Below are 12,867 nucleotides of genomic sequence, written 5' to 3'. Positions count from 1 at the left end.
CTAAGTTTCATATTATTTCTCAGCATTATGATTTCCTGCACCAGTTATGCATTTTATCTGTATTTTCCAGTCTCTCATGTAAATAAGTCTTCTAATGTTACAGTAGAACACACGTTTAGTGATCTGCCTCCTCATGAACTCTCTTACCGCCTCGCTATGCGAAATAATTCTTTCATCCGCATGTTACATTACTCACACCAGACCAGCAATGCCACTAATTGTTGGGTATGTGGCCGACTCCCCCCTTTCCAGATACCGAAGGGAGTTCTGCCACTCTTTCCTTATCCGTTTTCACATAATGGTTCGTGTGGAGCATGGTCCACGTTAACGTCATCCTCAACAGATATGTCTTTTCTTAACAGTACATGTTTTCCAGACAAGCAAGGTCTTCCCCACAGAACAGGGTTAGATCTAGAAAATGAAGTGTACAATTTAGGTAATTATTCTTCGAATTTCATGGTCCTGAATGTTCAGTCTGATACTACTCCAGACTTACCTGCTATTTCAGTACTACCAGTCAAAGGCGAATTATGTGTCCGAAATAATGGTTCTACACACGTAGGACATAGTGATTGTACTACTATTGTCAAGTATAGTGACAGTAGGAAATCTATTTTCAAAGCTTCACGTCATTCTTATTTTATTTGTGGTCAGACCGCATATGTTCGTCTGCCCCTCGATTGGGAGGGAACCTGTTACATTGCCTTCCTACTGCCACCGGTTTTTCTAGCCCCACCCGACTACCATAGGAATTCCCACCTAGTACATACTAGACACAAGAGAAACCTCCCGATTGTCGATTATACTGAAACTGCTCTAGAACAATATATAGATATCAATAAAGGTGTCTTCCCTTATTTAGGAACAGTTGTGAATAGTAAACTGATACGTAGGTTAACCAGAACCCTTGAAGCAGTAGTAATTGAGACTACTTCTGCTCTAAGTAATTTAACCGAAGAACAATCCTTTATGAGAATTGTCGTGCTCCAGAATCGTCTCGTCCTTGACGTCATATTGGCCGATAGGGGCGGGGCCTGTAGAGTCATCGGATCTAGTTGCTGCATTTTCATTCCAAATAACGCGCCGTCTGTTTATTCAGCTATAACCAGACTTCATAAAATTGCCCATCTGTTACACCAAAATCCAGGCACCTGGACATGGTCCGGTTGGTTCTGGAATATAATTTCCGCCTGGGGATGGAAAGTCTTGTCCTTTCTAGGTATTGCAGTAGCGATCATATTCAGCTGCTGCCTCTGTATACAATGTGGCCCTGCGATTTGCGGCATTTGTGCTACCTCTTGTATTCCTAGTCCCAAGCCCTGTTCTAAATCCCGTTCCAAGAAAATTCGAGACGAACAAATGATACTGTATGAAATGATAGATGGTATCATGAATATTGATGTTTCCTGATGGAAACGTAGTGACAAGGAGGGAATGTGGAAAAGTAAATTTTGCTATGTTCTGTGTCCCTACGTGTCATCCATCATCATTATCTGTGCATGATTAATATGCATATGTTATTCCCCATGTTCGATTAAAGACGCAATTATAGTTGTGTCCACCTTTAGTATGTCAGTTTCCAGTTCTCGTGAATACTACGAATATCAGGCCTATGTAAAGCTACGTTGCCACGTTTCTCGGTGTGCACGTTATTTCATTGTAAAGTCCCCGTTTCTAGGCCTCAAAAGGGCCTGGACACCAGATTCAGCTCCTGTCCCCTGAAGCCTCGCTGAGGAGCGATACAGCCCCCACCTGTATCCTCGACCCTTCACTTATTTCCTGCCTCGCAGTGCCCGGCTCAGCTTGGCTCTGCCTCTGAGTCTGCCAAGAGTATGTTATGATTCGAGTTATCAGTACAGCCCTCCTTCTCTGCATTCCTAAAGCTACTGAATCGCATCAATAGTTTCCGTCATTGTCTAGCCTCTACGTCTCCATGTAAGAGAAATACTGCATTTAATGGTCATTTAATATTCTTCATCACGCACTACATGTAGAATAATGCATGCTCCAGTCTTAGAGTCTGTTCGCCTTTACCCCGATAACATTTGAATTCTATCAACATGTTCTCTAAACATCAGATACTAGATACTGCTTAGGTACATGTCGCCCTGACTCTCCAGACTTCAGTCTCTGCTCCTAGCACAGAGCTCATAGCCCCCAGCTTCTCCTAGTAACACGTCATTGCCAGTTTGCGCGCACCATCAGGTTAGAGGTCCCGGCTCCTTAGGTAGCCCCCTCCATGGTTTCCACCCCATTCATGACATATTCTGTTACGTTTGCATCACATGTCTATGTATACGCCTCTGTTACACCTACTTTCACCCTTATCTTTCGCGACTGCTATTGATCACACCCACTGCTCCGCCTATCGTATGTATTGTAATGCAACTGTTTTAGTATATATGATCGTGTATTGTTATTAAATGTTAGCGCGCTCATCCCAGATCCAGCCCCAGCAGCTGCTGGGCCCTGCCATCCTATTCCTATGCAGGTTGTCCCGTTCCTGTCCTTATGCTGTATTAAAACCTGCAAAACTCCTACTACCTCGAATCTTGACTCTTATTTATTGAGCTATCTGTTATTCATTTATGCATTCAAAAAGAGAGGTATTATTTATTTATTTACCACAGACCCCCAAATACAATGTAAGCAATTTTGAAGGAAATCTTCACGAAAGGTAAAAATTCTTGGGCTGATGGCCTACTCACTGCCTGCACTGAACTGCACCTTGACCTGTCCAACTGGCGGGATTTCATCCACCAACCAGGAATTTTAAAAACCATTTTAAAGAAACAATCAAGACTATTATCAAAGCAAGATGATATGAGGCTAATTGAATACTCAAGCAGCAATATCGGACTCTTAGCTGGCTCCTAAAAGGATAAATTGAGACAGCCATATCTTGACTCAGGTCCTGAACAAATCAATTTTAAAGCAAATTCTGTCAATCAGACTCATGGTACTGCCAATAAGAAGATAAAAATATTCACTGGAAATGTTTAGAGGTGGTCACCACTTGAAGACTGTGTCATCAGTACGAGGAATCTAGGGCTCTCCTGGTTTGCATCTGCCCTCGATTGAACTACGAACGTTGCACCTTATTAAAACCTCTGTTCTCAAAATATTGCACGCGTACCTGTTCAGACGCAATGAAACATCTTTTTGATTTGGAGATTTCAATGGAATTGGCCAGACTAGCGAAATCTGCAAGGCAGTTTAAAGAATGTATAAGTAAAGGTCGAGCCAAGGACTACATCACAGTTTCAAACTAGTGAATATATACCAAATGTTATGGTCTCTTAATTTTACGTTTTGTGTAAGTGCTTCATTTATCAAATAAAATGATATAATTATATTTTACCAATGATCGAAGAAGGTGCGTGGATGGACACACCACGCCCTGCTTTTTGTAACAATTTTTATTGAAACAATAAATGTATTCATTCATTCACTCATAGATGTCCTAAGAAAAATAAAAAAAGAGAACTTCCCGAAAAGAATCTGGGGAAAATTTTAGCGATTTCTGAAGTCATTCGGGAAAGTTATGTAGGACATAGAATATGGCGCTCATATTGTTGTCTTTTTGCCTGACATTGTGGCAATGATGCTACAAATAAAGTAGTATGTGGCCTCTCCGGTCACCGCAACGTGCTTGTTTCACAAGGCAGACATTGGCTGTGGCACTGTCAGTTTTTAAAGTTGTAAACGTATTGATGCCTTGGTGAATAGCCTAGTGCTGGGGATAGCGTGGCATTAAGCTGCTGCCTATAGCACCACTGCTTCAAAGTAGGAAGCTTTTGATTATCGTCATGGCACAGAAGTGACTCTTTCATGCTAATGATGGCATTCACAGTACTACTTTTGAAAATACCTAATAGGAATTTTAGAGTTGTTTAAAAAAAGGGAAAAAAAGATTGGTTCGAATTTGACAGAGGAGATTGGTGTGTAAATTGCACTGAGAGGAAACAGATGTTTTCTGAACCTGAAAAGGGTGAGGACTGATGCTAGGCAAGATATATCGATGATATGAGTGAGTTGGACACTTCACCTGAGAATTCATTTAATGACATGGTCCTCTTTGCTTTTTTAGGATATTATTATTATACAGATTTGCTGGAAAAAAATCACCTCTACTTTGGGATTCATTCCTTTCTTCTAAGTCTGAAGGGCTGGCTGTTTCTTTGGAAGGACTTCGTGTCTCATATGGCAAATAGTGTGTTCTTTTGCTCTTACTATGACGATTGTGGTCATTTGGTGTTCTGACACTAATTCCTGTATGTGCCTCAGGTGTTTTGTGTACAAGTGGTATGAAATAGTAACAACTATTTCATACGTTTTCATCGTCACAAACGAGATACTTACTGTTAGGGTACTGGATATTTGTAACATGAGAATCCTGTGGTCTTGAAACATGACTGAGTATGTATGTGTGCATGTATGTATGTATGTACATACATATGGGGATTTATTAAGCACAAATCTAGCTAGATAATAAGGGGGCAGGGAAAGGAATATAAGGTGCAGTTGCGGCTGGTGTTGTGGAAGAGTGGCGAGGGTGGGTGGAGGGGTCACAGGACAACAACAAAAAACGTCCCTGCAACCGTTCACTTTGCGCACTTCTGCTCCTCTCCTTGCTGGCACAGACTCCCAAACTCCACTGCGGTCAATTCTGACGCTGCTCTCATGTCATGAGAGCAGCGTCAGGACTGGCCTGAGCGGTGTGAATTTGTGCTCCCGTGACAATGGGAGCCTGTGCATGCTGTTTCCAAGTTGGCAACACAGCTCGGGCTGGAGCAGCTTCAGTGTGCATGATGCTTTGGCCAGCCTCAGACAGGCCAGCCAAACTATCATGCACATTGACAACAGTGCCCGGTCCTCCTGCCGTCTGTCATCCCATGGCTCGCCCCCAAAGTCTCAGCAGGAAAGGAAAAATGAAACGTGTTTATTATTATATTTGTACTTTACTGCTGTTTTGATGCAGCTGGCAGGGGGGTCAGGAGGGGGGGGGGTCGGGGTTTGATGCTTCTCCTCCATAACAGAGGATCTGCCGCTGGCTGGGTGTGAAGGCAGCCGCAGTCCGTGCAGGTAACAGTGGTGGAGCGGGGTAAGGGGGGATTTCGAAGATTATTGCAGAGGGAAAATTAATTATTTATTTCATTTTCCCTCTGCATCGTCCCTTGAAATCCCCCCTTACCCCTCCCCACCACCCCACAGCTGTTACCTGCACGGACTGGCTGTGTGAAGGGAAGTGAGGCATTTGGAATTGTTTGAAGAGGAATGCCTTCAGTTGTTTTCTGAAATTGAGGAGTGACATAGGTTGTTGGATCTCCTTGTGGAGGTAGTTACAGATGGTAGGGTAATATTATACCTTCAGTCTTGTCTTGTCTTACCCACCCCTTTAGCCGGATGAGCATTCTTCAACCTTTGTTGCTCTGTCCCCTGGGGATCTTGATTTTTCTTCCCAGGTATGGTGGGTTTTATGAGGTTTCAATGTTGTAAGGGCCTCCACAGTTCTTGAATTTGATGTGTGCTGATAGAGAAAATAAGAGGCATTCCATGAAATGACTGCATGTCTGTAAAATGTCCGGAATCTCTTAATCAAGCAGCAATGTGAACAGCACACTTCCTCAGCAACAGATGTTTGTGTGGGATGCCAGTTACCAGGGCACTCCTACTGTCTGTGCACCATGGTTTTGATGGTCGTTCAAAAGTAAGTTTAGGGGAGACAAGCTTTCAGATGATTAAACTAGCCTCCTTTTGCAATCTGCAGCTTGGATGGGTCTTGAAGTGAAAACTTAGGGATTTGGTGCACTCTATAAGCAGGGGGTAGCAGCCATCAACGTTCTTTGCTGAGACCCAGTTCTGCTCATGTAGCCGTTGGATGTTTCTATGTATGAGCATAAACTCAGTAAGCAGGGAGATGAGCATTAGGTTTGTCTTAAACCTCTCGACCTGGATGATGGTGAGGCAATATAGTAATTACGCATATGTGTCCAGTAAGGTCTAAAGTCGGTACTACGAGGCTAAAAGAATCAGTTATGTTTTAGAGCCTTTTAGGCTTTTGAAGTTTTCTACATTTCAGTTCTCAATGATCTGAAGAAGGGATCTCAGCTAACCCACATCACACAAGTCAGCAGAGTCGTGTGATAATGTTCTCTTGTATAAAAATACATATTCATCCCTCTTTTGAAAGCAATATTGTGATTTTTAATAAACATTAGCGATTTAATTGCCTGTTTCACAGAGAAAAATGGCAGAATTGCACACAAACTCGATATCCCGGGCCTACTGCTCCCCATAGATAGATTCAGGTGCAGAATGAATGCCTAGGGAATCCAGTGATTCCCATGTAATATACAGCCTGATTCATCAAGCCGAAATCGGCTCGCAAAGGGCCAGATTCTGAGAATCTGGCCCTTTGCGAGCGCTATTTTTGCATTTGGGATTCATCATCCCAAATGCAAAAATAGGTAATAGCGATTTCGCTATTTTGCGGGGAATTACATTTAAGGAATCTCTATTTGAGATTCCTTAAATGCAATTCATCATCCATTTAAAAAATGCGAATTCGCAATTTCGGCCCGCTATTTACCGCGAGGTCAAACCTCGTGGTAAATAGCGAAAACTTAGAAAAATGCTTTTAAAAGCATTTTTCTAAGTTGCATGTTGCATGTGTGCGCAACACCTGTTTCAATTTGCATTTAAGGGGTGCTACAGGGTGTCCTTTGGACACCCCTGGCACCCTTTAAATCGCTATCTTATTTTCTAATCGCAAATAAGGAATACTCCCCATTCATTCCTATGGGCCTTTTGGCCCATAGGAATGAATGGGGAGTTATTCCTTATTTGCGATTAGCAATTTGCTAATCACAAATAAGGAATGTGTAGGAATCGCAATTCTTTTTGCGATTCCTACATGAATCCCGTTTTGCGAGTCTGTAATAGCGATTCCTTATGAATCGCTATTATAGACTCGCAAAACGGGTCTTTGATGAATCAGGCTGATAATGTGGATAGTCGGTGCGGGTTCCGCAAGAAGGAACAGCTGAAGAACCAGGATTTCAGTTTCTTGTGGAAATCCATAAAAGACCTTATGTGGGTGGGGAGGAGTGAAGCCTTTATTTTGCAGGTTTCTTTCCAGGATTGTGTGGAGAAAGGCATGGTAGGCGATGTGCTGTTTGTCGGCGAGTATCAATAGATGCCAGGAGCAGAATACTGTTGTAGTGGCTGCGAGCAGGGTTTGATCTGAAGGAAACACATGAAGTGATTGTGAACATTCCTCACAGCTTTCAGAAACACGGCTCAGCGCGACCGCGTATAATCTTTGGTTTCCAGAATTCTGAGCGGCATGACGTTTTCATAGCAATTGATTTAGTGTGATAATATAGATTTTAAAAATTGATTCTTTGTTTTTCAAAATCCGTGAGCCTGCACATTATTCGATTTTTTTAAAAGCTGTATTTCCTGACTCATGGCTTCATGTTTTGCGATGCTACTTATGATTAATGTGTCCATTCACATTACGTCAACACCTGAAACTATATTCTCAATGAGGAGATCTCTGTGGTAAACGTGATAGGTTAAAAATGAAAGTGTACCCTTTTAGGCATAATCAGAACATGATGTGGCTGGTTGGTCACAGGCATCTTTAGCTTATTACGTTTCTCTTGTTCCAAAAGGTATGACAGAAACAAGTTGTCCCTGAAGGAGATAATGAACGCGCAGTACATCGCCTGCATGAACCCCACAGCTGGCAGCTTTACCATCAACCCGCGACTTCAGGTATACCTGCTTGATTTTTCAGAATATTAGCAATGCTCATACTTCAATGATCTTGTTGGAAACCATGTGCACATTTGCTTAAATGTTTCTCTTTTTACATCGTCTGGTGTTTTTTACTTCACTCTCTATTTATTCAGGTTGGTAGATTGTGTGTGTGAATATAGATGTCTCTCCAAATAATCACGTCACATGATGTCAGGCCAAACAGCATCTCTGAGCACTCTGGTCAATTTCCTTTATTTAGGCCAAACGATGTTGGCTGCCTTGAGCGAAACTTTGCCAATTTTTTCACCAATGAGGCGACATGAGCATTGTCCCGTTCGAAGAGCTCTCTCAATTCAGCGGCTTGCCAGGATCACAGAATGGTGATGCTTGGACCCATCAATATGTTGGTACTCTAAGATGATCCAATATATTGCCCCGCCTCTCAAATTAGGTTCCCCTGCAATTCCACTAATTGATGAACACTGACTTTTTCTAATAGACCTGATGTTCGCTGGTCACAGATGACAAGCGCTGCGAAACCTTTTGATTTTACTGCTCTGTAACAACCCAAGTACAGTGCAATATCTTACTTCGGTGATGCGCTCCTTGCTCCCACATTGCGCTTCAGAACTCCTACTTAGGAGGCATTCTGCTTGCATTAGACTGAGGCGTCCAAAAGTCTGAATACCTCATTGTATCTCTTCATAACTAGAGTTCAAATGCTTGGGCTGTACCCAACTCCCATTTTGTAAGGCAAAATATATTATGTTTCCAACCACAATGGAAGTACCAGGATCTGCACAAATACCAGCACTTAAAGAGGAACATTATGTTGGCCAGATTCCAGGCCCATATTCAGTTTAATTATGGTTATCTCTACCCTATATCTGCCTTACACTCTTCTTCACAACATCCCATCACCGCTTCTCTCTCCTTAATATGCATAATCCCTCTGAGATCTCACACACTCTAAATCCTCTCATTATTCAAGTACCCCCAGTCTCCCAATAACTCGATATTGTAATAGCCACATATTACCTGAAGCAAGCACTTAGTCTCACTGCACAATATGTTTAATGTCTTTTGCTGGCTGAATTCTTTTTAACCTGTTGGCTTCTCAAATCCCCCCTCCATTCACCACATAGCCAAATATCCTCCAAACTATCACCGTCCAATGGCAACAAAATGTCTCGCTTCCTAGATTTTTTTCAGTTGTCCTGAGGCTCCTTTCAATGAAGACTATCTTAAAATGCATTAAAGCACCTCCTACTCCTGCACATGCCACGATGCCATACATATCGTAAGTACCAAATTGGTTGTTTTGAAAATGGATTTAGGATTTTCATTGTTGATCATATTGAGGTGCCTCATTTGTAACTGGCCACTTAGCAGCACCTAGATGATGACACAGGTGGAAGAAGGGCATAATGCTGAACTATACCAGGGGGAAAAAGTCAATGATTTGAGCATCATAAAACCATGCATGTATTTAATAAAAGAAAGGCCTATTTACTCCAACCAGCTGTAAATAGATACATGTAATAGTGTTACTGGCAATGGCTACCTAAGCTGCCAGACCTCTAATGATCTAACCCTAATAAACTGCGTGCTAAACCTTCAAATATGTAAGAAAACAACATCCAATGTAAGTCACAAGCTACAAAGTATCAATTTGTTCTTTTTCTCATCCAGCGCCATTTTAGTGTCTTTGCTCTATCGTTTCCTGGCACGGATGCCTTGTCCACCATCTACAATACCATATTAATCCAGCACCTGAAGACTGGAAACTTTTCCTTGCCCCTGCAGAAGTCATCACAGCAATTGATAAACTTAGCACTGGCCTTACACCAAAAGGTTGCCTCTCAGTTCTTGCCAACAGCAATCAAGTTTCATTATATATTCAATCTGCGAGATTTCTCCAATATTTTTCAGGTAAGATGTTTTCATCTTTTGCTTATTTGTATTGTGTTTAAATGCACCCTTAATAAAGGGGGCTTCTTTTGCTCAGAAGATATATGCTTGTTTGTGCTTAGATTTAGCTTAGTAACATTTTCAGTTTAAAACATGCATCATTATCAACTGATTCCAATGTTCATTTCCCCTTTCTATGAATTACTAGCACAGGTGTGTTTACTCAAGCATGCTTATGTACTGCCGTATCCTTATATTGCGCTACCTTGAGAGAAATATTAATGGCTTAGTTCTAGATTTAGGATATCATATTCCTGAGCTCTACTTTTCAAGGTAGGCAATATCAATTCAATTCAATTCAAAATATCTTTATTTCGGCCAATCTGGCCATAAAAGTACATTAAAAATTGCACCAAAATTCATACAGTTTTGTAATATAGAATGAAGTAAGATGCTTGACAGTGCAATATTAAAAGGTCTCAATAAAACATTAAAAACGACTCATTTCATATAATAAAAACGGATACAAATTACTTAAAGGTTTAAAAGGATCCAATTAGTCCCAACTAGATTTTAGTACAGTTGAACGAACACACCACATAGCGAATAAATATCGGGAAACTGAATACACAATAGGGAGGCTGGTATCACATTTTAATATCCTGTATGCCTCCCCACAGTGAGTTGTCCTGAGATTACCGCAGACCTGTTGCAGCCATCAGTGCCTGATCTTCTTGTAAACCAGACAAACAAACAGTACATGTTGGTCCGTTTTAGAGATGCTCTCACATACCGGACACCCCTTAGACTGTGCACCCCCTCAGGTATTTGTAAAGGCATGAAGTGGTAGCACCCCGTGCCTAAATTGCAAATAATGTTTTTTTGGCTAGGGGTGGCTGAATAACGTCAAGAACAGGTTCTAACCTGTATTGGTCCTTGACTTCTAAAAACTTGTACAGTCAGAATACCAGTGGTGGAATTCCCCTTATTCTGGTTTATCTTAAATTCTCTATAATGCTTTGAAAGAGCCATCCTGGGAATTGTCGGGCAAGATACTTCAGCGTTGGTCCATAGATTACCCATCCTTAGAGCAACTAATGTGTTTTTGATATAGGATACCCATGGGATTTTGCCCACCCCCTTCAGATACATAACTTCATTCATCTCATCCTTAAAAGCCACTAGTTCTGGTGTGCACCATAAACGTCTCCAGTGAAGAAGGGACCTGAGGGCAACTTCCTCAGCAATTGGATCGACGCCAAGGTCCATACTGAGTGGCGTCAGTGATGTACTTTTCGGGAGGCCTAAGATTTTTCTAAGAAAGACATTTTCGTTCTTGGAGAGGGAATCAGGTGATTGATGGCCCCATATTTCTGTCCCATATAGGGCCGCCCCTCCTCCCCCTTGCTTGTATCTTATACATTTCCATAACCGGGCTGACCATTTTATGGGTATTTTTCTTGAACAATCGTAGCCAGTCCCCCCAAGGTTTAGGCTAATCTTAAGCTAGCCTTCCTAATTTGTGTGTGCCCCTGCATTTTATCAGTGAGGGTTAATCCTAGGTAATCGAAAACTGTAACTTTTTCCAGTGGTTTCCCATCTAAGCAGGGATTAGGACGTGTGGAGTCACCTGCATTAAAAACCATGTATTTGGTTATATTGGAGTTTATCTCCAAGCCCCTGCTTTTTCAAAATGACTGGAACATATCTAGGGCCCACTGGATTCCCATCGGGGATTTGGATAGAAGCAAAGTGTCATCAGGGAACATCAGGGCCGGGACCCTGCGTTTCACCAACCTGGGGGCATCTACATCCCTCCCGCCAATCAAGTCATCCACAAGACCGTTAATAAATAGACAGAAGAGGGGTGGGGCCAAAACACACCCCTGCCTTACCCCTCTGTCTATAACTATAGGATCTGTGAGCTCACCATGTTTCCCATATCTGACTTGTGCATAGTTAGATTCGTGGAGCCGCTACATCTGATGACAGAGGTACGGAGGGACCCCCATACTTAATAAAATGGACCATAATTTATCCCTGGGGACCAGGTCAAATGCCGATTTTAGGTCCACAAAGATCAGATAAAGGCTGCCGCCCTCCAGAAGCACAGTCTTCCAATAAAGGATTTGCAGCCTTAAAATCTGATCTATTGTAGACATCCTTGCTCTAAAGCCGGCCTGATAAGGACTAAGCATGGAATGCTCCTCCATCCACCTCTCTAAACGATCCAAAAGTACTCGTGCATGTATTTTTTGCGAAACATCTATGAGACTAATTGGACGATAATTGGCGGGGAGACGTCGGGAGCCCTTCTTGTAATTCAGAATAATCTCTGCCCCCAACCAGGTCGCTGGAATTGGCATGCCTTGAACAATAGCATTAAATAGGCTCCAGAAGTATGGGGCCCAAATAATAGGTTAGTTCCTAAAAACATCGCCTCGGATCTTGTCTAAGCCTGGCGCTTTGGCAGGAGCCACTCTGTTCAATGCGGCCATTATCTCTTTTAAAGAGATTTCTGGGGCATTGGGGAAAGACTGCTGAAAGAGGTTGGTATGCCCATCGTTTGGCCTACTTCTTCCTCTCCCCTTGCATATAGCGAATTGAAGTGGTACCTCCAGATTTCTGCCCCAAGATTTGGCTCTGTTGCCGATTTGCCCTCTTTGCAACCGGTGTTTACTAGGTTCCAAAAGATTTGCATGTCACTTGAGCATAAAGCCGCCCTCATGCTTTCCCATTTGTCATCCTCCCACTGTTTTTTTGCTCTATTGATTGTATTTCTATAGGCTATTCGCTTATCTTTTAGCATTAATTTGTCATTTGCTTTGATTGCTAGGATCAGTGATTGCTTAGCCCTTCGACAGTCGCCATTATACCAGGAGAGGCCATAGACACCTTTTGTTTGGATTTTACAACAGGAAAAAAGATGCTTGCCAGATCACACACTAGGTCTTTAAGGTTTCTCTCAATTCCTGCTATAACTGTACTAGGGAGTGTTGCATAACTAAATTGATTGGCAACCTCAAGGTATGGAGTGGCAATTTTATAAAGGGAGGCCAACTTATCCTGGGAATTACAAATGGCCCCCCATTTCACTCGCCTCCTACAACCAGTCAGGGTTAACCTGGGCCTATTTATATGATGATTACCTACTTGGACACCCTTAGAGCAAGGTGATATCAGCTCTAA

The 12,867-nt window shown here is 42.2% G+C and overlaps 1 protein-coding gene across 1 annotated transcript in view; it reads left to right on the top strand.

Moving 5' to 3' along the window:
- The window catches only part of DNAH9 (dynein axonemal heavy chain 9), a 1,695,107-nt gene that overhangs the window by 896,186 nt on the left and 786,054 nt on the right, over nucleotides 1–12,867 (top strand). Inside the window, exons 40-41 of the mRNA XM_078654721.1 lie at nucleotides 7,680–7,782; nucleotides 9,460–9,699. Coding sequence (XP_078510847.1) covers nucleotides 7,680–7,782; nucleotides 9,460–9,699 — 343 coding nt within the window. The remainder of the gene's footprint in view (nucleotides 1–7,679; nucleotides 7,783–9,459; nucleotides 9,700–12,867) is intronic.

The sequence above is a fragment of the Lissotriton helveticus genome, chromosome 7 (assembly GCF_964261635.1).
Source record: "Lissotriton helveticus chromosome 7, aLisHel1.1, whole genome shotgun sequence".
Classification (NCBI taxonomy): Eukaryota; Metazoa; Chordata; class Amphibia; order Caudata; family Salamandridae; genus Lissotriton; species Lissotriton helveticus.
This window is presented reverse-complemented; position numbering and strand designations above follow the sequence as displayed.